The following is a 21026-nucleotide window of genomic DNA, read 5'->3' on the forward strand; positions in this document are numbered from 1 at the left end:
AACTTACATGCTCTAAGCAGACAAAGTGACAAGCCTTAGATATGTGTAGGACCCTAAAGAATAGGACAAAATACAGTCATACCTTGGAAGCCGAATGCCTTTAAACTCAAACGTTTTGACTCCCAAACGATTGAAAACTGGAAGTGATTGTTATGTTTTTCGGAAGCCAAACGTCCGTTGCGGCTTCCGATTGGCTGCAGGAAGGTCCTGCAGCCAATTGGAAGCTGTGACTTGGTTCTCGAACCATTTTGGGTGTTGAATCCCAGAACAGATTAAATTCGAGAAGCAAGATATGACTGTCCATCATGCAAAGCAATCTATCATGGGGTGGGAAGTGTTTGTTGCAATGGTCGTTTCCTTTCCAGCAATCTTTTCCTCTTAATGAGTCTGTGCACCAGAAGAAATTGGACCCATCTGGTGTGATGGGCAGCAGGTTTTGTGGACATCTTCCCATTGTTGTTAACATTCAGGAGTTTTTCAGGACATGGCAATTGGCACCATGGTATGGTGGTCTTAATCAGTGTCTCCAACCAATTCAGTGGCTGCATTTTCCAGTTTTTGTCTTCTGTCCCTTCAGAATATGAGGAAAAGAGGAAAAGGCTAGAAGGCTGTCACTTGCCTTTATATTTATAATATCATTTAAGAGCCTTGGCTCTGTGTGTGTGTGTGTGTGTGTGTGTGTGTGTGTGTGTGACAGACAGTAACAGACAGAAAGACAGAGAGAGAGGGAACTTGGAGTGGAGGTGGAATGAAGCCAAGCATCAGGAAAAAAACATCTCAGTGAGTGAGTCTATTTATTATTATTATTATTTATAATAGAGGACAATGCAGTGGGTGAAGGGAGCTGAGGGGAGGGGGTGCTTAGCATCACCAGCGTCTCCCCTTAGCATTTTCCCTTCTTCCATACGTTTGTTAGCTGCAGCAGCAAAAATAGGGAGCAAGAGGTAATATGAAACTGCCCCTTTAGTCTGCTTCCTGTTGGGACAGGGTGGGGGGATTTGACAAATGTCTTATCCACCCCCCCCCCTACTTTCCTTACTCTTTTTGGAGGTTTGGTTGCCCCTCTCCTTTTAGAAGTAATGTGGAGACACACCACTTTCTTGAAGGTCCTTCATTCATAATTCTCGCAAGGTAATTTGAGAGGAGCAGAACCAGTAGAATGGGGCGTGTCTACCACTGGCTTTATCTACCATTTGCTGCCCTGTCTTCTGCCAGGACCAATAAGGACCAGCTGCCACTGATCCTTGCTGTTTTCATTGCTCTCCATAATGGAGCAGTACTCGTATATAACAGGGGTTCGAGGAAGCAGGGGTCAGCTCTTAAATTTATTTTATTTTTTTGAGATTCTGCGTTCTCAGTGTTGAACTAAGAGGTCTGGAGAAAGAAAGGAAAGCCCTTGTTCTGTCAAGACCTTCCAAGTTTTTGTTCTTCCTCTGGTTCTGGGAGAGAGAGAGAGACTGATCTTAATGCTGAATCCACTTCTGTCTCCAGAGAGAGAACAGAACGTGCAACAATTTGCCAGGAAGCTCTAATTGTGTCCTTTGTTTTGATTTTTAGATTATATGTTATTGGCAATGCTTGCTGATTACTTTTGCAAATTAAATATTTCAGATGTCCGTGCTGCAAGAGACCAAATTAACATTGGAGCAATCCCATATCCCACGTTACCTTTGCAAGAGGCAGCTCCTAGAGCATCGTCGGTGTTTAGCCAGCCTTCCTCAGCCTGCTCTTCAACACACTCCTTTAATGGGCCTTTTAATGCAGGAGTTGTATCTCCACAGCCTCACAGCAGCTACTACAGTGGCATGACTGGACCTCAGCATCCATTCTATAATAGAGTAAGAAAGAAAGCTGCTTTTGAAAATTGACGTATGATGATGATGATGATTTTCCTGGTATAATAAATACTTTGTTTAAAATGCCACACTTCTTCAGCAGAAAACTGATGAAAGCCATAGCATTTTTATTCATAAGTACACAGCAAATTTCAACCATTGGGCTAAGTTTCTGAAGAAATGCACTTTTGGTTCGAATGATGCAACAATGATGAAATATTTTGGAATATGTTCAGAATTTTTAAAAAAGGATTTTGTCTCTTTTAGTGTGCTGGTTTTGAACATGCATGTTTGAACAAGACTATCGGTAGCCATAAATCTTTACGTAATTGCAGGAAGTAGACAAATGGAAGAAAGATTAGGCTCCATGGTTTTGGTAACTGCATAGAAGGAAGGTTGTTTATAGGGTCGCTCATAGGTTAAAGCGGCTTCCCCAACTTGGTGCCCTCCAGATGTTGTTGGACTCGCAACTCCCATCATCCCTGACCATGGGCCATACTACGGAATTGGATTCCAACAGCAGGTAAAGGGCGTAATGTTGGCTGCTTAGAATGTGCAAAGCCCACTTACAAGTATAGAGTTATGGCACGTGTTGAACTAGTCTTCTCAATGGTTTACCAGGTTGCCAAGTGCTACACAAACCAATCTCTGAAAAGTGTGTTCAACCAGGGTGCTGTTTTGCAATCTGGATGCATGTAGAATAGTTCATCAACCTAGTATGGGTGACCATATTTTGGCTTGAAATGAGATGCGAATGAGCCTTTTGCCTGCACACACAGCCTTTTCTTCTCTTTGCAGCGTGAGCAATCAGACCATGAATCATGTAGCTCAAACCAGGAAACTGTGCTTGCTAGCTTAGCTTTGGAAAAAGCCATTATAGTAAACCAGCCTCAAACACTGGTGAATAGTCTGGGAACTTTGGCTAACTAAGAGCTCTTTTTTTAAAGAGTGAAAGGTTTGTATGTGCAAGCAAAATATTTGTTCTTATCTCTGCTTATTAAGCTAATATGTGATCGTCCAAACATGGGGATTGCGTTCAAACCCTGCAAAAACCTGTTTGTGTTGACTTCATCACACAATCTGGATTAAGACTGCAACTTTATAGCCAGTTATCTCTGCAAGTAAGTCTCATTGAACTTGCTTGAACCCTTCAGATGTAGACCCGGATACATGCATAGTCATGAATTGGCCAGTCACTAAGTTTTTTAATATTAGAGGTCTCCATCACAAGGTATTTTTCAAGTTACACCTGACAAGGTTTGAGAAGCAGTCTGAATTCTAAAATTGATGAAAATTGAATAACACAAATTGTCTCTTGAATTCACCTGTGGAACACTTCCTAGATACTTAAGCCATAGTCCTCAAGTCACATTTATTCCCGTGAGATTATTCAAGTATTAGGATGGAATTAAACTGTCTGATTTTAGTATTTGCTCTAAATTGTCTCATTTAATTGCTTTTGGAAGGTGTATAGATGTTTTCATAATTCATTATAAAAATGTTCCATTGTCCTACTGTTTGTGTCTCATTGAACTAAATTGGAAATCTCTCATTGGCTTCAAGTTGGGTATGTAACTACCTAATTATTTCACCTTTGATAATATTCAAAATAGGATTGTTAGAATTACCTCAAGTAAATTTTTTGTGTGTGTGTGTTTTACTTTTATGTTTTACATTCTTAAATAAGTTGTATTTGTTGAATTAAGTTTTCTTTTGATTTTTGTAATGGTCCCTTTTTGTTGCATGTTTTTTTCCATAGCCATTCTTTGCCCCATATGTTTACATGCCAAGGTATTATCCTGGCAGTTCTCATCTCATCTCACGTCCATCACTAAAAACGAGTATGTCCAGGGAACAGAGCAGTGGTCTAGTAAGTATCTCAAACAGTACGTGTACATGCTAACTTACAAAATAAGATTAGTCAATAATTCAGCAATAGATGTTTGATGTGAGCACATAAATGCACAAGCAATTTTTAAAAATATCTTTTATAAAAATTAAAGCCAAGGTTAACTAAGATTGTAAAATGTGTTTTTTTTTCCAAACTTTTTAACAAGTTTATATACATAGAAATTTTGAACTCTAATATTAAGAGTAATATGTAAGAGTCTTACAGAATATTTTTATAGAGTGAAAATGTAGAGGTTCTGTTTATAGTATGTAATAAGTGTAGTTAACGTATTGTGAATTTAGGTGTCGTTTGCTAGAATAAAATGATTAATGTTAAGCCACTTATAGACTACAGAAAGATAATGGTTGTACCCAACACTGCTGTTCTGCTTGCACAACAGGATTTTATTTCTCCTCCTGCTGCCCTCTGCAGCTGCCTACACACTCTCAGAATCTGCTCCAGAGGGTTGGGGGACTCCAAAAAAGCAGATTTTGGGGAGAAGGAGAGGAAGGGGAAGTCATGTTGTGTGAGCAGGCCTCCTTTTGTACAGTGTTGGATACAACCTAAAGGTTCTTTTTTGTTTAGATTTAAGAAAATAGCAAACCATAATGACAAAGGGGAAGCTGTGGATTAAAAATTTGTATGCTAACATTCAGGTATAAAGCAAAATATGTTTTGTTTTTAGTTTGGGCAAGTTCTAGAATTTGAATTTTCCTTCCGCATATAAATTGAACTTGTAATCACATTTGTGAAATGGTGCCATAATTCCATAAATTAAAAATTTATTAACAGGAAATCACATTGTACTATGTTCTTTAAATAGGAAGTATTAAGAAAATTATTAAGCTACCTCAGCTGTGGAATATAGGTGCCTTTCAGGCAAAGCTGTACGGAGTTTATAAAAATGTTATTGTAAACATCTTCAAAACCTAGTAGTAGGCAGTTATAGCCTGTGGACCACTATTGACCTGCAAAGACTTCTAATCTGAAAGAGCATTTCTTCCCAGTTCCCGGGAATGACTGATCTACTGCTGAGTCATCACAGGCGCTCAGTTCGGATATAATGCTTGGCCAGAACATGAATGAGCCTTGCGTTCACATGCCTCTTCCTCTTTTGCTTCACTTCAAGTTCTGATTTGTGGACAAACTATGCTCCACACAAGTCATTGTTTGCCTAGCAGTGATGTGTAATGGCAAACAATGGCTTCCTGCTAACCCGGAAGTAATGTAGGGAATTGAAGCATGCAAAGGGAAGAGTAGAGGGGTGCAAACTGTTCCTGATTGAGTGCTGGGAACCAACTCACAGTGGCCATGCACAGTTCTTTTTCACAGATCTGGGGAAAAAGCCTTGTCGAGCCACATCATGTTCTTGCAAGTCTTAACGTTCCTCACCCCTTAAAAACCGAAAACCAGTTCTTTTGCAGAATGATATATTCTTTTCATCCATTGTTCCTTCATACTTTTGTTGCATGCTTAACCGTTTTGTCCAAATCGTAATAATTTGTTGTTGTTGTTAGGATGTTATCAAGGAGGATGCTGCTGAGTGGCTTCCTTCACCCACAGACCCCTCAATGGTAAATGAGTAGTCATGTGGTGTGGATCCTTAGCATCTCATTGCTTCTTCAACAGTAATGAGTCTGCTTGAATGACCATGGCAGTTCACTAACACTGCATTGGTGGCTTGATGAGCAAATAGAATAGATGAAGACTAATGAACATAGTTTGTGAATGAGTACAAGAGTACGAGCTAATATTCTACTTATAATGCATATTGTATTTGTATTTGCCTTGCTAGACTTCTGTAGTCTGTGGAGTACAGTGTTTTCAGTAGAGTACAGTGTGTTCTGTCTTCATTAGCAGTATTGCCCTGGCTAGTAGAAGGGAATTAGGCTATTAGCTATTCACTTACATAAAAGTGACTGGTTGATGCCTTCTCTAAGTGTTTTAGCCAAATAATTTATACCTGCCCTTTCTTGGTTATATCAGGGCATAAAGCTGCTGCAGTCAACAAGACATAAAGCTGGTCATAAGACAGTTGTCATGAGAATGGAAGGTGCCTGTCATGAGCTTTAGGAATAGGCAGGCTTTGCATTTTACATTCTATCATAGTTGTTCTTGCCATACAAATATCTCCATAGATTAGCATTAAACTCGGATCTTACTTCCAAAACTTCTAACTCTTAACTTTATTTTAAAGTTGTTGATTTGAACTTGGATGATCACCCTTCTCTCAATGGCTTTATCCTGTTTTTCTGCAACAGCTTTCAGTTGTATGATTTTTGTTTTCTGATCATAGTCTAAATACTCATGCAGGATAAACTCAGTCTCTCCCACCTTCTTCCAAATATTTTAGAGAATAAGAGGAGGATTCCATCAAAACTCACTCCTCACCCTGCATCACTTCCACCATGTTTATAGCTTAGTGTTTCTCAACCTTGGGTCTCCAGCTGTTTTTGGACTACAACTCCCATCATCCCTTGCTAGCAAGACCAGTGGTCAGGGATGATGGCAATTGTAGTCCAAAAACAGCTGGAGACCCAGGGTTGGGAAACACTGGTGTAGACGAATCACCTGCATAATGGGTATGGTCCAGCAAAATGACCTAGCCTGCCTCTTCTCCCTTCACACCTGTTGTTCAGTGACAGCAGATTCCTTCCTTCTCTTGTTGCCACCACATTGGCCATTACTGGTGCAAGTCTTGAGTGAGACAAGTCCATGGATAATAAAGATCAAAGTTGGAATGATTATGTTATGGATTTGGGAATCCAACCTAACATATGTTTGAGTACAATGATAATTATTCACAGGGAAGGGTATATATAGAAGCATTCATATAAACAGATAGGAGAAACTTTTGAGTAGTTGCACAGAGCCTGTTTTTCTCCTGTTCAATCTGATATAAGATGGTTTACCCCCCATAGATAGTAGGTTCTCTTTTTATAACAGCTTTATGATACCGATAAAATATACTTTCTTTCCCTTGCTATCTTTCTTTTTATTCACAAGTGCATTTGAATTAATTAAAAGGTGCTTACCTGATTGTATAGTAAGATTTTAATTATTTCCTAGTGATTATTTGAGAAAGTATGAGTGACCTCAACCTCACAGTTTTCTGAAGTTTGAAGGTGGTGTCAGTTTTGCTCAAATGTTTTAAAATGTTTGTCTCATCAAAATTCTAAGTTCTTTTTTTACATTCTCCCAGGCAGTCTCTACAATAAGTGTTATAAAAACTTGATAGATTACAAGGTGATTGTACCAGTAGAATGGACAAAATTGGTTTTATTAAACATAATACCTTTACATTTTGCTATTTAGAAAAGACCAAAACAAGGTAGAAGGAAAGCATTACCAAAAGAAGCTAGCATTAATAAATGATGTGAAAATGAGGGATTTAGTTTGCATTAAAAATTGAGTGTCATTCATGTTGAAGCATGGTACAGGCATGATTCTAGTATTTCACCCCAATGGCACTATGCATGTAATAATAATAAATCCTGCTATGGGTTCTGCAGAACTGTTTAACATAACGGGCTAAGTCGCACTGAAGTAACTGCTTTCAGTGGGACTCTTGCTGGATTCCTCTCAGTGAAAGAGATTGGTACTATACCCATGGCCCTGAATTGAGTATAAAGCTAGGTCTTGTTATCAGCAGTAAAAGCAAGGAACCTCCAGCACTGGCCATTGCAATAAGAGTAAAAACCTAGCTACACCTGGAGGAAACATTTGCTGGATTACAATCCCTGTTTGCAATAAATCAGGTATTTTATTTGTATAAATATGAAGGGTGGAATTGAACTCACGTTTTGCTCAGAATAGACCTGTTGAAAACAATGGCCTTAACTTCGTGGTGTTTGTTAATCTAAGTGGGTTTACTCTTGAGTAAAACACAGTTGAACAAGGACAGTACTCACTTGTGCACAATGGGTCTTCACCTCACTCTCCTCCTCTCTCCAAACCTCAGAATGCTCTCAAAATCTGTTCCAGAGAGCTGGGGTACCTTCCAGAGCAGATTTTCCAGGCATATGAAGGCTGTAGAGGTGAGGAGGGGAAGGCGAGTCCTGCTGTGCGAACGGAAGTCTGCGCAGGCAGTATTGGATACCATTTTGAACTTGGAAGCCCTGAGTTTTCATGATATTTTTTACACAGACTTCTGTGCCTTAATAGCCCTCCGTAGCAGGGGTGGCAAAGCTGTGACCCTGCAGATGTTGTTGGTCTCCCATCTCCCGTCAGCCCCAGCCAGCAAGGAATGATGGGAGTTGGAGTCCAACAGCAATGGGAGAGCCAAAGTTTGGCTGCCCTTGCTTTGCAGGAATTTCACCGCAGATCAAGAGTGTAACGAGCTGCAGAGGTGCATAAAAAGTTCTCCAGTGCATACCGTGTTGTCAAACAGTTGCTCTAAGTGTCTCTGAGGGCCTGAGACTGCACTGTGGGGTTATGATCAGTGATGCCATATCAGAAACTGATTTCGAAAGCCCAACATCGGTTTGCAATGCAACATGGAATTATTGGAGAAACACAGAATCCCCTTGGGTGTGTAGAACAGTTCTTTGGATCTTGTCTAGCATGTGTTAATCAGGAGGTATTCCACTTTTAAAAGAAATCCCAGCTGTTTATCCTCCATCACTTTGACGAAGAAATCTTAATAATCATACTAGCTCATTCTTTAATGGCACTTTTTTCATGTTTCATGTTAAGCTGTGTCACTTTTTTTTGTCCTTTTTCTTAAAGCAGTGTAAAACTGGGTTAAACAGACAGAGACAGGTACAGCAACTTTCTGCAAACTGTTCACTTATTTTTATATTCTCATTGTAGATTGCCCATACTAGCACTTCATGCTGGCTGTCTTATGCACTAATGCACTTTTCAAGTCTTGAGGATTGCTTTGACATCCTGCTTTTTGGATTTTGCATGGCAGATATTTAGTAGAATTAATGTTCTTTCCACATTTATAATGAAAGAGACTACCACTGGGGGAAAAAATATGTCGGTTTTAAGTACAGTTCCAATTCACTTATGACAAATATCACTAAAAGCACCTGCACTGCTTATTATTTAAATACTGCTTTTTTAATAGGGAGCATTCCAGATTAAACTGAATCTCTGTCATATGATTCATGCATTGACATCAGTAATCTATGTATTTTTGTAAGAAAAGTCTTCCCTAAAATAGCTTACAATGCATGCTGAAATGACTATTTGCCACTGAAATACAGCATCAGTAATTACTACATTTTGTATTTTAGCAATTTTCTGCTTTCCTTCCTGCTTCATACATAGTTCAGATACTGAGTTTGGTAACTGGATAGTTGGAATCGTAACTGAATTCTAAACATGTTAGGAAAGCCCACTAAAACTGTATATAGAATTTATATAATATAGATAAAACTAATGCATTTAGGCGTTATTTTTAATATTGTTTGAATTACTGAGTTGAGTAAGAAGTGATCTATAACATTCTGCTTCAGTTTTTATGGACTATTTTATTCATTATCTTTATGCTTATTAAAATTGTGACTTCTGTTAAGAAAACGTTATCAGAGCCACTTGTCGAATGTGAATATGGGCTACACAATGAGACTTATGACTACCACTGCTACATATTGACCAAGGAAGATGGAAAGCCCTAGTTATCCATCTCCATGCAGCCATAGTCTTTGTGTATGTGTATGTATGTATATATGTATATGTACACACACACACACACACACAAGCCTGTCCCATGCAATGCTGGGGTGGGTGGGGAGGGAGGAATTTCCCTGTTCAAGCAGACTTTTTTGTGTTGCGTGCACACTGAAAACTGGGACACCGCTCCCCATAATAGCAGGCACAAACTCTTCCCCCTGCATCTGATCACAATAGAATAGATCCTGAGAAATGTATGGTCTCATTGACCATTTTGGGATCACTTAAAGAAAAATAATTACTACTTTGTCAATGTTATATTGATTAGTAATGTCTATTAAGCTGTGAAGCCAGTCTTGTGAAGGAATATTTCAAAAAACTTGTACAGAGCACTGTAATTTTTTTCCAAATTACACCCCTCTCTTAGTGGCCACACTCATGTGTAAGTGGCCACACTCATGTGTAATGATAACCTAAAGAACCTTGGTTTAATAAACCGTATAGTGCCTGGCGATGCCCACTTTGTTCTTCCCTTTGCACGAATGGATATACGAACCATAGAGAGGATTAGAATGGCATCCAAACATGGGATCATTGTTTTCTTTCTTTCTCCCTAGCAAGTCAGGATTAAGAAGCAGACAACCAACCTTGGTTTAAGACTGTCCAACAATCCTGGCACCAACATGCCGGTTGTGCACAGTGTGGTTTATTAAGCCAACGTCTTTGTTCATTTTAACATGCAACACAACCACTGATCACTTTTTTTTTTACGCCAACTGTCTTTTAAGATTACAGTTTTGGGCAGTATCCTAGGGTAGAGGTTATACAGAAATGAGGCATAGATCTAGCATCTGAGAATCACTTACCTGGCAGGGGAGACACCTTGATTATTTTTTGGTTGTTTTATGGTAGCAAGTTTTTTGTTAGTATTGGGCCCGACTCAAGCACTCAAGGAAACCTTTTCAAGACTGCATTAAGCGAACAGAAATAATAATAATAATAATAATAATAATAATAATAATAATACTATTTCCACCTTGCACCAGACAGGTTGCAGTCTGCTTTCCAGACGTTTTCTGAATACTGTAATGTATCGGTTGTCACAGTTTGGCTTGGCTTTCAGTTGCTTTGACAGGTCCTTAGTTGAATCTGCTACCTGTGAGCTGAGCTGAGTGCAAACACCCCACAATGGCATTAAAATACTTTGTTGCTGCAACTTCATGCCCTTCCTGAAGCAGCTTGTTATTCTGGGGCTTTCAGTGCCAAAAATACTTTGGAGAATTGCATCCTTTCTTGCAAATATGTTTATTTAGCACCAGGCCTTCCTAATCCAGTGGCCCCCAGTTATCTGTCCTGGTCCTTGATTATGGTCCTTTAGACAGTGAGCTTTCCTGGCTTTTGAATGTGAAAAAGAGAGTATTTATGAGTTTTTCAGAGCAGTGGAATGTTTCTGCGTCGATGAGGTAGCTCCTTATTAAACAAGTTGAGTGAGGATGCTACAGTTTTTTAAAGAAGCCTTCATTTTTTTGGGAGACGGACATGATTTTTTTTTAAAAAGACACGCTTCCATTAGCAGGTAACCTTTGTGGTTTTAAAGCACCAATTTTTCAAAATGTGCATTTATTTCCCTTGCACATAACACACACAAACACATAGAGTGCTCTCATGTGGCACAACTGCCTCTTGGATTCCTCCCTAAGACAAAATGTCTAAAACTGGGGACATACCATTATGTCCCCCTCTTTATTGGCTCAGGCTATTCAAAAAGCATCGGGTTGCAGCCAGTGTTAGCCCTACTCAGAGTAAACCCATTGAAATAAATTGACCTAAATTAGTCAGGTTTATTAATTTCATTGGGTCTGCTCTGATTAGAACTAGCATTAGCTAAGATCTGGTTCAAGGACACTATGCTATTGTGCCAGGAATCCTTGGGACAGATTTATATAATGGGTGATATTTTGAGCGTCTTCCTTGGTTCTTAGACCTTGCTCTCATAAGAACCAAGCACTGAAAGTATATGTGAAGAATAAGTACACTGCAGAGGTCATCAAGTTTCCTTGGTCTTTATGTCAGAAGTTATTTAACTTTTAAATCCATGAACATCTTGAGCAAATTTCTAATGGGTCTCCTTGCTTATAATGACACAATGCAATTATTATTAATTTTTAAACACTTTTTAAAAACTGGAGTATTAATCTGGAAAGGACAGTGTCTCAACTGGGGTGGGGTGGGGGCACCAGACAGTATACCAATATTCCCAGTTCTTGGGGGGGGGGGTGTTGCCTTTCCATTGTGACTCAGATGCGTGTTACGTTTTGCTTCTGCAAAGAAAAGCAATGTGCAGTAGGCATAATGAGCCTCTGAACGTATTGCAAGTATGTACTTCTCCCTTGCGCAGGGAACAGGCTCAGCAACACCCCAAGTGCCTTTGAGCTCGATGACGGTTGACGCTGTGTGCGAGAAGCTGAAACAGATCGAAGGACTCGACCAGAATATGCTGGCTCAGTACTCTGCAACTATAAAGAAGGTGAGTCCCTTCGTTTAAAAATGGCACATCGTTTTTCATTTAAAAATGGCACCTTCATTTGGGCTCTACATTCTCCAGCAATCATATATTGAGTGTCCCTTCCTTTTTTTGCAAAACTCATTGCCAATTGAACACCAGCATGTGATGCAGAAAGCACAGCAAACTAAAAGAAAGATGGTGAAAGAAGAGAACATAGTTTGTTTTGCTCTAAACAAACCGTGATAGGACAAGTTGTGTTCTTGGCTTACTGAATACGGTTGGTTTGAGAGAGAGAGAGAGAGAGAGAAGCCACAGTCCCTGGTTCATAAGTAAGCTGAGGACTATGGTTTGTTTTCTGTTCATTTGCATGAAGGAACAAAGCAGCCTAGATAGGCACGTTCATGACAAACCATCACTATGAAGTTAATCTTGTTAGTAACTTCTTTTTAGTGTGGTGCTGTATATTTTAAGTGGTATTATCACTGTTAGGCACCTTGGGTGTTATTTGTAGAAAGGCAGTATATATATTGTAGTGATGATGATGATGATGATGATGATGATGATGATGATATCATCCATCAAGGGTGCTACCCTAAGAATATCTGGTTGTGGCACTGACTTCCCTTTTCCACCCTACATCTTTTAATCCCAGTCCTATTCAGTGTGATACAGCAACACTGATCCACTACATTGCATAGAGCTGAAATTAAGAGGTTTATAAAGTTTTTTTGGCTGCTAAAGAATCAGTGCACTGAATGTTCTCTTAGCACGCTGGATCTTTGTTTGCAATAATTCCCTAGTTGGCACAGGGTTAGCTCAGCCTGATGGAAATCTCCAAGGCTGTTAAGGCTTACTTCTGCTTTCGAAGAGGGAATTTATGTACCCCTGAGCTTGGCTTGAGAACTTAGCTGGCATCTCAACAGGAAATTGCTGGCAGAAAGCTGGACAAGGAGCCTCTAAAGCTCTGTTGTACCATGGATGTTCTGAACAGGTGTCTGAAAACTGGGATGGATGAGGGCAAACAGGTTGACACTTAATCTAGAAAAGATTGAAGGGCTGTTAGTTGGGAAATTCTACTGATACGGACAAAGAAATGTAACCATCTTCCTCCATAATACCTACGTACTCATGTCTCACTTCCTCTGAAGGATCAAATTTGCAGCTGGGGGATTTTCCTGGACCTAGCACTAACCTTAGAGGCTCAGATGGCATCAGCGTTTCAGATTATCTTTTTTCTATTTTGGCTGATTTTGCCAACTGTGTCCCTGTTTGAGGAAAACAGACCTGGTTTAAATTATTCATGTGCTGGTACATCCAGATTTTTGCAATGCTTTCTACATGAGGCTGCCATAAAAGACAGCTTGGAAACTTAATTGGTTCACAATGTAGCCGCCAGAATACTGATATTAGCATGCTGGTTGGATCAGGCGATACCTATCCTACACCAGTTTACTGATATATATTTTTTGGCTCAATTTAAGGTGCTGGTTTTGACTTTTGAAACCCTCAGTGCCTTGGACTCCCAGGACTGCTTTTGCCAGTATGAACTTATCAGACATTTAAGATAGTCATCTCATGCTTGTTTTATGTGAACCGGAGATGGAGCCTTTTCTGCAGCACCTCCTTGCTTGTGGGATTCTGTCCCTGGGGAAATTTGCCCTCTTACACTTTTAAGCGCTTACATTTTTTTGGAAAGGCATTTTGTTAAAAGTTTCTAAATCTACATTTGCTTGACTTTCTTTTTGAAATATTTTCAGATGGGCTGTTTTTGTTACGTTTATTTATCCATTCTTTTTTGTTGTTGGTTGAATATATTTTTGTAAACTGCCTTGTGAGAAGGCTTTCTAAAAGGCCAGATTTAAATCCAGAAACTGCAAATTCCCTATATGTAATTAAGGAATATGATGCATTTGATTTGTTTTCTCGACATTACAAACTTACAATTTGTTTTATGCCATAGTGGAAATTATAAGCTTGCATATTTTATCAAAGTGTTTAAATTTCTTCTTGCAAAAGGTACAGTTATTCTATCCCACTCGTATTAACCATGCACTTTCACGTGAAATTCAATTTAAGGGGTTGTTTTTTAGGTCACGAAATATTTACAGATGGCAAGGGTGTGTTTATCTGTTTTGTGTTTTTAAAATTTGTTTAGGCCAATATAAACGGTCGCGTTTTAGCACAGTGCAACATTGATGAACTGAAGAGAGAGATGAACATGAATTTTGGCGACTGGCATCTCTTCAGAAGTGCAGTAAGAGAATTTTAAGTCTTATGTAAATATAGATGCCTTGTTGACGGTGCTTGTGTGGCTGGATCCTAGTCTGTTAGCTTGGAAGTAACTCCCACTGTCTTCAGTAGGAATTAGCACAGGGGCTGGGAATTGCTGGCTCACAGTCTGGATGTTCCCCACCCAGCCTGCATCATCAGCTCCCAACCCCTTCACCTACCAGTACCACATTTAGGCTTCACAAAATCCTCTTATTGATCCCATTGGTGGGTTATTGAAGCCTAAATGTGGCACAGTGGGGCAGTGAAAAGCTAGCCTTTCCTCTCTGGCTGCAACCCCATCCTCTGCTTTAAAATCCTTCCTCTTATCCAGGAAGATGCTTTTTGGAGGAGCCTAAATACTGAGACTGAGAAGGTTATTTTGAGAGAGATTGCATGTGAGAGAATGAATGGGTGTGTTGCATGTGTGAGCAAGTTGCATGGGGGAGATGTTCTTCCTTTGACCACATTCATTTTGGGCTTGTGGTCCCCGGCCGGGCTGGGTGATATTTGGTTTTCAACATTGTGATATATCAGCAACTAAACATTGTAATATACCTATATATCATGATGTCTGAAGTAAGGGTGGAGCTATGTCAGCTGGCTTCACATTTTTTCCTGCATCGTGATTTTTGCTGGCTTCTGCTCTTGTGATTTGCTGCCCCCTCCAGGTGGCAGGGGAGAGTTGAGGCAGCAGAGTTAGCAGGGACTGTAGGAATCGAGAGAAGCGTTGGCTGGCTTCATGGTTTTTGCACATTGTGATTTTTGCGTAGCACACACACACACCGTGATTCGTGATACATGGTCAGGTCAAAAATTATGAAACCCATATCATGATACCAACTTCAAACTGGTTTTGCACAATATATCGCCCATCCCTGTTCCCCCTAGGGTTTGCCGTGAAACTTTGTAGATCTCAGCCAAAGAAAGGTTCCTCACTCTTGGTTTAGCACCAGGTACTATACATGGAAATGCAGGCTTTACATGTTTTGGTTTGCCTAACTCTAAGGCCTTCTCCTGCAAAATAATGTCTGACATCGTATCTGGCATAGTGCTTTTATATAAAGTGGCAGCCCTGTGCCAGGAATGTTTGCTTTTTACAAGGCTTTGCGGCCTTGAACAGTTGTCTGTTTCAGCCCTGTCAGTGCACTCATAGAAAGCCTGGGTGAGTATTTATAGGAGGCATTGGGGAAAGAAAGGAGTTATTTATTAAAGCAGGGTTGGCCAGCCTTTTTTCTGTTGAGGGCTGCATTCCTTTGGGGGTGATCTGTCAGAGCTGCATGCCGAGCTGATGGGCCGAAGCCCGTGACTGGGTGGGCAGAGCCAAAAGTGGCTTTTACTTACCCCTTTTACTTTTTCTCTTTCGCCTTCCCACCCCGCAGGCTGCCAGGAAAGGGATGGATCAGTCTTGCCGTAGGCTTGAACTGATCGCTTGCAGAGAGCTTTTGGAATTAAGTGGAGTGCCACAGGTTGCCCAACCCCATACTAAAGTGATGCTCTTATCCCACTTACTAGAAACGGTCCATTGTTTCAACACACAATTATATAAGATTGGTGTTTTGTAGCAAACATCTTGATACCATGTACTTGCATAAATGTGTATGTCTTAGCTTGTTTGTGAAAAGTGTTCACAAACACAGTACAGGTTCCAAAGAGTCCTTTGCGCACATGTCTTCATATACACGCAGTGAGAGTTTTCAGGTTTCCCCTTCTCATTATGTTACAGTAGGACCTGCTCTGCTGGGTCTCCCAATTTTCCAGAATAGCTTTTCAGTGATTTCAAAGAACTTTTCCAAGGGTTTTCACAAATCCTGGTTTTCTCACAGAAGTGTGCTTCGCAGCTTTATACTCTTTGACTTGTTTATCCAGTTTTTAATCACCTCAACCAGATTATCTTTTCAGAGCTTTTCATGCTGCATCCTAATTGCTGCATTTTCTGTGTTAGGTACTTGACTTGAGAAATGTTGAGAGTCAGGCTGCCCATGAAGATTCCCGGGCAGCAAATGAACACGCCAGTACCATACCTCATAATGATCTTGCTCGTCGTCCTGCACTGAACACTGAATTGCCTCATACTGAGCTGACTGGTCTTCCGGGTCAAGCCCCCTATGCTCTCAACTTCAGTTTTGAAGAGTTGAACACCATTGGTTTAGAAGAAGCCCCTCCACGTCATAGTAACCTGAGTTGGCAGGTACTCTCTTCGACATAGACTTAATCTCAGCCCATTCTGTCTTAACATTAGCAATTTTACAGAGCAAATAGCTTCCTCCCTCACCCAAATCAGCAGGCAGTGGTGGCATGAAGAGGAAATGCCACATTTTATGTTCATTAAATGTATTTTCTGGAGTTACAAATATAAACCCCATTTCAGGTCCTGTTGTTGTTGTTGTTTCAGTTTAGTTGCTTGATATGCAAAGTGACTTACAAAACACCAGATGGAGACATAGAAATCTCCTATTTGGCACTGTTTCCCCCTTTCACTTCAATGGAGAGGCAACTCTGAATGCATAAATAGGTGTGTGTGTGTGTATAAGACCAGCTTTCTGCAACAGACACCTTGCATGTGTGCACTTGCATAAATGCAGGTGTGTGTGTATATGCAAGATTTTTATGGTTGCCTCCTTCATTGAAGCGAACCTTTTCATGCAGCACTATAGAAAGGGACAAAAAGATGTTGCATTATAGATGTCTCTGTGTTCCTGTATACCTGGCAGGAATCATACATTCTATTATTATTCTAAGCATCAGGTAAATAAGATGCTTGAAATAAGAGATGCAGAAATTCATGCATCTCAAGTTGTCTGTAAAAATATTTATATAGTTAAGTGAACATAGTGCTCAAAGTACTGTGCACAGGTAATAGTTGGTATGCCCATAACACTGAGTATTCCCACCATATGCAAGGCGTATGCTATACCACTGAGCTGTTGGTCCTCTTTGGTTATGAAGGAGCCAAGTGTTATGCTGCACTGTTCACAACTGTGTTCTTGGGGTGAATGTCTTTTCTGTTTTGAAGGACTGGTGTCAACTCTGCTGACTTTGTATTAATGTGTTTTCTTTCTATTTGTACAGTCACAGGCCCGTCGGACGCCAAGTCTTTCAAGCCTGAATTCTCAAGATTCTAGTATTGAAATTTCAAAGCTTACCGATAAGGTACAGGCAGAATATAGAGATGCATATAGAGAATATATTGCTCAAATGTCACAATTAGAAGGGGGTGCCAGTTCTAGCACGGTGAGTGGTAGATCTTCCCCTCACAGTTCAGCAGCCTTCTATATGGGCCAGAGCACATCAACAGGCTCCCTTCATTCCAGTGTGGAACAAGATAAGGGAAAGGATGCTGAGCAAAAGCAAGACGATGGAAGGAAGTCCTTCTTAATTAAACGGAATGATGTTGTAGATTATAGTACATCAGGTGTGTCTACTAGCGATGCGTCTCCATTGGATCCCATCACGGAAGAAGATGAAAAATCAGATCAGTCTGGCTCCAAACTTCTCCCAGGGAAGAAATCTTCTGAAAGAACCAGCATTTTCCAAGCTGCAGACCTGAAGCTGAAGGGTGTAGCTCTGCGCTATCAGAAACTTCCAAGTGATGAAGATGAGTCTGGAACAGAAGAATCTGATAACACTCCCCTCCTCAAGGAAGGTAAAGACAGAAAAGTCGAAGGGAAAACAGAGAAGCAGCCCAAATCTCCAGAACATGGATCTGAGCCCATTCGAACCCTGATTAAAGCAAAGGAGTACTTGACGGATGCTCTTCTCGACAAAAAGGACTCCTCTGACTCTGGGGTAAGATCCAGTGAAAGTTCTCCAAACCACTCTCTCCACAACGATACAGATGACTCCCAGCTCGAAAAAGCAAATCTCATTGAGCTTGAAGATGATGGCCGCAGTGGGAAACGGGGAATCCCTCTCAGCTTGAGCGGCCTTCAAGACGCAACCATGGCACGTATGTCAATCTGCTCGGAAGACAAGAAAAGCCCTTCGGACAGCAGCTTAATAGCCAGCAGCCCTGAAGAGAACTGGCCAGCATGCCAGAAAGCCTACAACTTAAACCGAACACCCAGCACAGTCACGCTGAATAACAACAGCGCCAACCAGCCAACCAACCGAGCTAATCAGAATTTTGAGGAGATTGAGAGCATGAGAGAGCACTCTCAGATCATTTTGTGCCCCGGACCGAGTCCTAATTCTGTTCCGGTACAAAATGATAACATCAAAGGTGTGGCCCATAAGCGTAGCCAGCGCTCGAGTTATGCCAGGCTTTCAAAAGATTCTTCTGAGCTCCTTACTGTTACTGGCTCTGATGGTGCAGGCTTTGGAGAAGAGAGGGAAAGTATTCTTTAAAAGAGAGCCAAGCTAAAACATACGCTGCTTCAACACTTTTTAAACATGCTGCCTCTTGCTGGCTCTCGACCAGGCCTATAAATCTTCTCTTAGCAAGGCTTGGTTCCCTGCCCTTTTTTCACCTGTGAATTTCCATAGCAAGTGAAGGACAGAATCCTGCTGAAGTTCAGCATGTTTGAGTCCCATAGATTTCAATGGGAGAGATTCAACCACTTGCTTAAAATTAGGCAAAATAAAACCAGCGTTTCCTTCTTAAATAAAAGCTTAAATTTTCCAGTGCAAGTACAAATTCCTTAGTCTACATGCTGAAAAGGGAAATGCCTTAAACATTTGGATGATCTCACAAAGGCAAAAATGAATAGTTTATCTGTATATCATAAGGTTCAGTACTACTTATTTGTTTCGAAATAGGAGGAAGGAATGTCTCACATTCAACGAAGCAGAAGGGTCAGACTGTTATGAACCTGAAACTACGGAAACAACTGTTAATTTGCATTTTCCAATTCTGTGTGTGACACTTATAAAAGTCTTGATGGTTTAAGTATTGCTGTAGAGTGGTCAAAGTACAACTGTTGTTTGTTCCTTCTAAGCAGTGCAGTCTTTGGGAATGTGCCATGTGTGTGACTGTAGTTTTAATGGATTACTGCATGTTGGACATGTTAGCTGTGGCTGAGATTTGGACGTAATTGATGAACAGCACAATCCTTCACATGTCTACTCAGAAGTAGGCCCCATTGATTTCAGTGGGACTTACTTCCAGGCAATTTTGTATAGGATTTCAGGCTGAATTCTCTGTTTGTTGTAGATGGTGCCCACAGTAGTATTGAAGTAATTGAACAAAGTAGTCGTGGTCATGGTGTTAGGTGAAGCCAGTTTGGGTGTAGTCTTTGGAACTATTATGAATATTTACAGTTTTCAGAAATCATGGCCTTTGATTAATAGGTTTGATCAGATTGTAGAAAGTCTGAGGAATGAGAAATTGTCGTTCCCTCAAGAGTAAGTAAAAAAAAATCTAACATTTGGCAATGTGCAACAAAACGGTACATAATTTCCCCCCTTCTGTTTCTAGTATTGTGCCTGTAATGTCAGTAATTTGTTCTGCAGATGAAATATGCAGAAATTTGAATACAATCAGTGAACCATGTGTATTCCGCTAGCATTGAGAGGACAATAAAATAATAAGCATGATGCTCTTTGTGTCAGACTTTTTTTATTTGTGTCTTCAGGTGATTAGAAGCATTAAGGCGACTGGTTCTTAAAAAAAATATTATCTGGATAACGAGAGAATTGATGAAGAAAAATGTAGGTTATCCTTAGAAGTATGAAGCATCTGCATCTCCATTTATCTAGAGTTGGATAGATGTTAACTGTTGGGTGCTCTGTGAAGAGTTCTAATTCTCCACCATTTGTTTGACCCAACAGCCTGATTGAAAATTGCTTGGCTCCTTTCTGCATAGCAAGATGCAGGTGATTTGTTCAGTGAGGAATGCCATTTGCTTGAACGATGAAACGTACATGAAACGACTGTGTTCAGAGGTCACAATAAACCCTGGTTTATCATGATGGAAACTAGCCTAACTTGCACTCTCCTGCAGCATGGCCACAGGGCATTGATAAGAAGCTTTTGCTTCAAATTTAAATTAATCTCAGTTGAATGTTAATGTCTGAATCCTAACCTGTGGTTTATCTTAACTTTGGTTTATTTAAGCAAGCCAGTTCCATACAGATACAGTGGTACCTCAGGTTACATACGCTTCAGGTTACAGACTCCGCTAACCCAGAAATAGTGCTTCAGGTTAAGAACTTTGCTTCAGGATAAGAACAGAAATCGTGCCCCGGCGGCGCAGCAGCAGCAGGAGGCCCCATTAGCTAAAGTGGTGCTTCAGGTTAAGAACAGTTTCAGGTTAAGAATGGACCTCCCGAGGTATCACTGTAGTTTGAAGTTGGCTTGTTTCAAACCAACAGTAGTCAGCCACATATTACTGAGCTAAAACAGCCTATCAAGCTGTGGTTGATGAAATACAGAAGCAAAAGGTTTGGAACTCCTTGCTTCTGTGCTGAAGAAAGAGCCCAGCAGAATATGAAACTTGTTCCTGTCATCATAAGCAATGGATTGTTGTGACATCCAAATGCAGCCAAAGGAAGGAGAAAGGGAAGAGCTTTTCCTTTCTTAATGGGACAGCAGCTACTTTGGAGCTCTATGCATGTCAGAGCCTTTCTGTGATGTGGATTAGGGAACACATGGAAGGAAAATCCAATGATTTTAGTGGAACTTGTACATAAAAGGCATAGTCCAAGAAATAATTGGGCATGAGTTAGGTCTCTTTGTTTAAATAGTTGGATTCACTTGGATATACACTGATTTGTTATTGTGATGTATAAAAGCTGCTGCTGTGTTTTCAGAATGACTGAACTTTGAGTTGAGTACTGTACATCTTTATTGGTATTTACAGGACGAACATTTACAAAAATAGAGAGGGGTCGATATCCCCATAATGAGGAAGGGGAAAACTAAGGAAGATAATGACTGAAGAGAGAAAGAGAGATTCTAAAAACA

At 40.3% G+C, this 21026-nt stretch overlaps 1 protein-coding gene across 8 annotated transcripts in view; it reads left to right on the forward strand.

Moving 5' to 3' along the window:
- Window positions 1-19657, forward strand: part of KIDINS220 (kinase D interacting substrate 220) — a 59623-nt gene extending 39966 nt beyond the window's left edge. For 2 of the 8 annotated variants that reach the window (XM_079969609.1, XM_079969610.1), the window contains exons 24-31: window positions 1612-1838; window positions 3595-3705; window positions 5244-5300; window positions 8455-8487; window positions 11747-11875; window positions 14010-14108; window positions 16068-16313; window positions 17195-19657. In XM_079969609.1, the coding sequence (XP_079825735.1) occupies window positions 1612-1838; window positions 3595-3705; window positions 5244-5300; window positions 8455-8487; window positions 11747-11875; window positions 14010-14108; window positions 16068-16313; window positions 17195-18469 (2177 nt within the window). In that variant the 3' untranslated portion in view covers window positions 18470-19657. The remainder of the gene's footprint in view (window positions 1-1611; window positions 1839-3594; window positions 3706-5243; window positions 5301-8454; window positions 8488-11746; window positions 11876-14009; window positions 14109-16067; window positions 16314-17194) is intronic. The other 6 variants (XM_079969611.1, XM_079969612.1, XM_079969613.1 and 3 more) reach the window with 6 other exon arrangements.
- The last annotated feature ends 1369 nt before the right edge of the window (window positions 19658-21026 follow it).

This window comes from Podarcis cretensis (assembly GCF_951804945.1).
Source record: "Podarcis cretensis genome assembly, chromosome: 3".
NCBI lineage: Eukaryota > Metazoa > Chordata > Lepidosauria > Squamata > Lacertidae > Podarcis > Podarcis cretensis.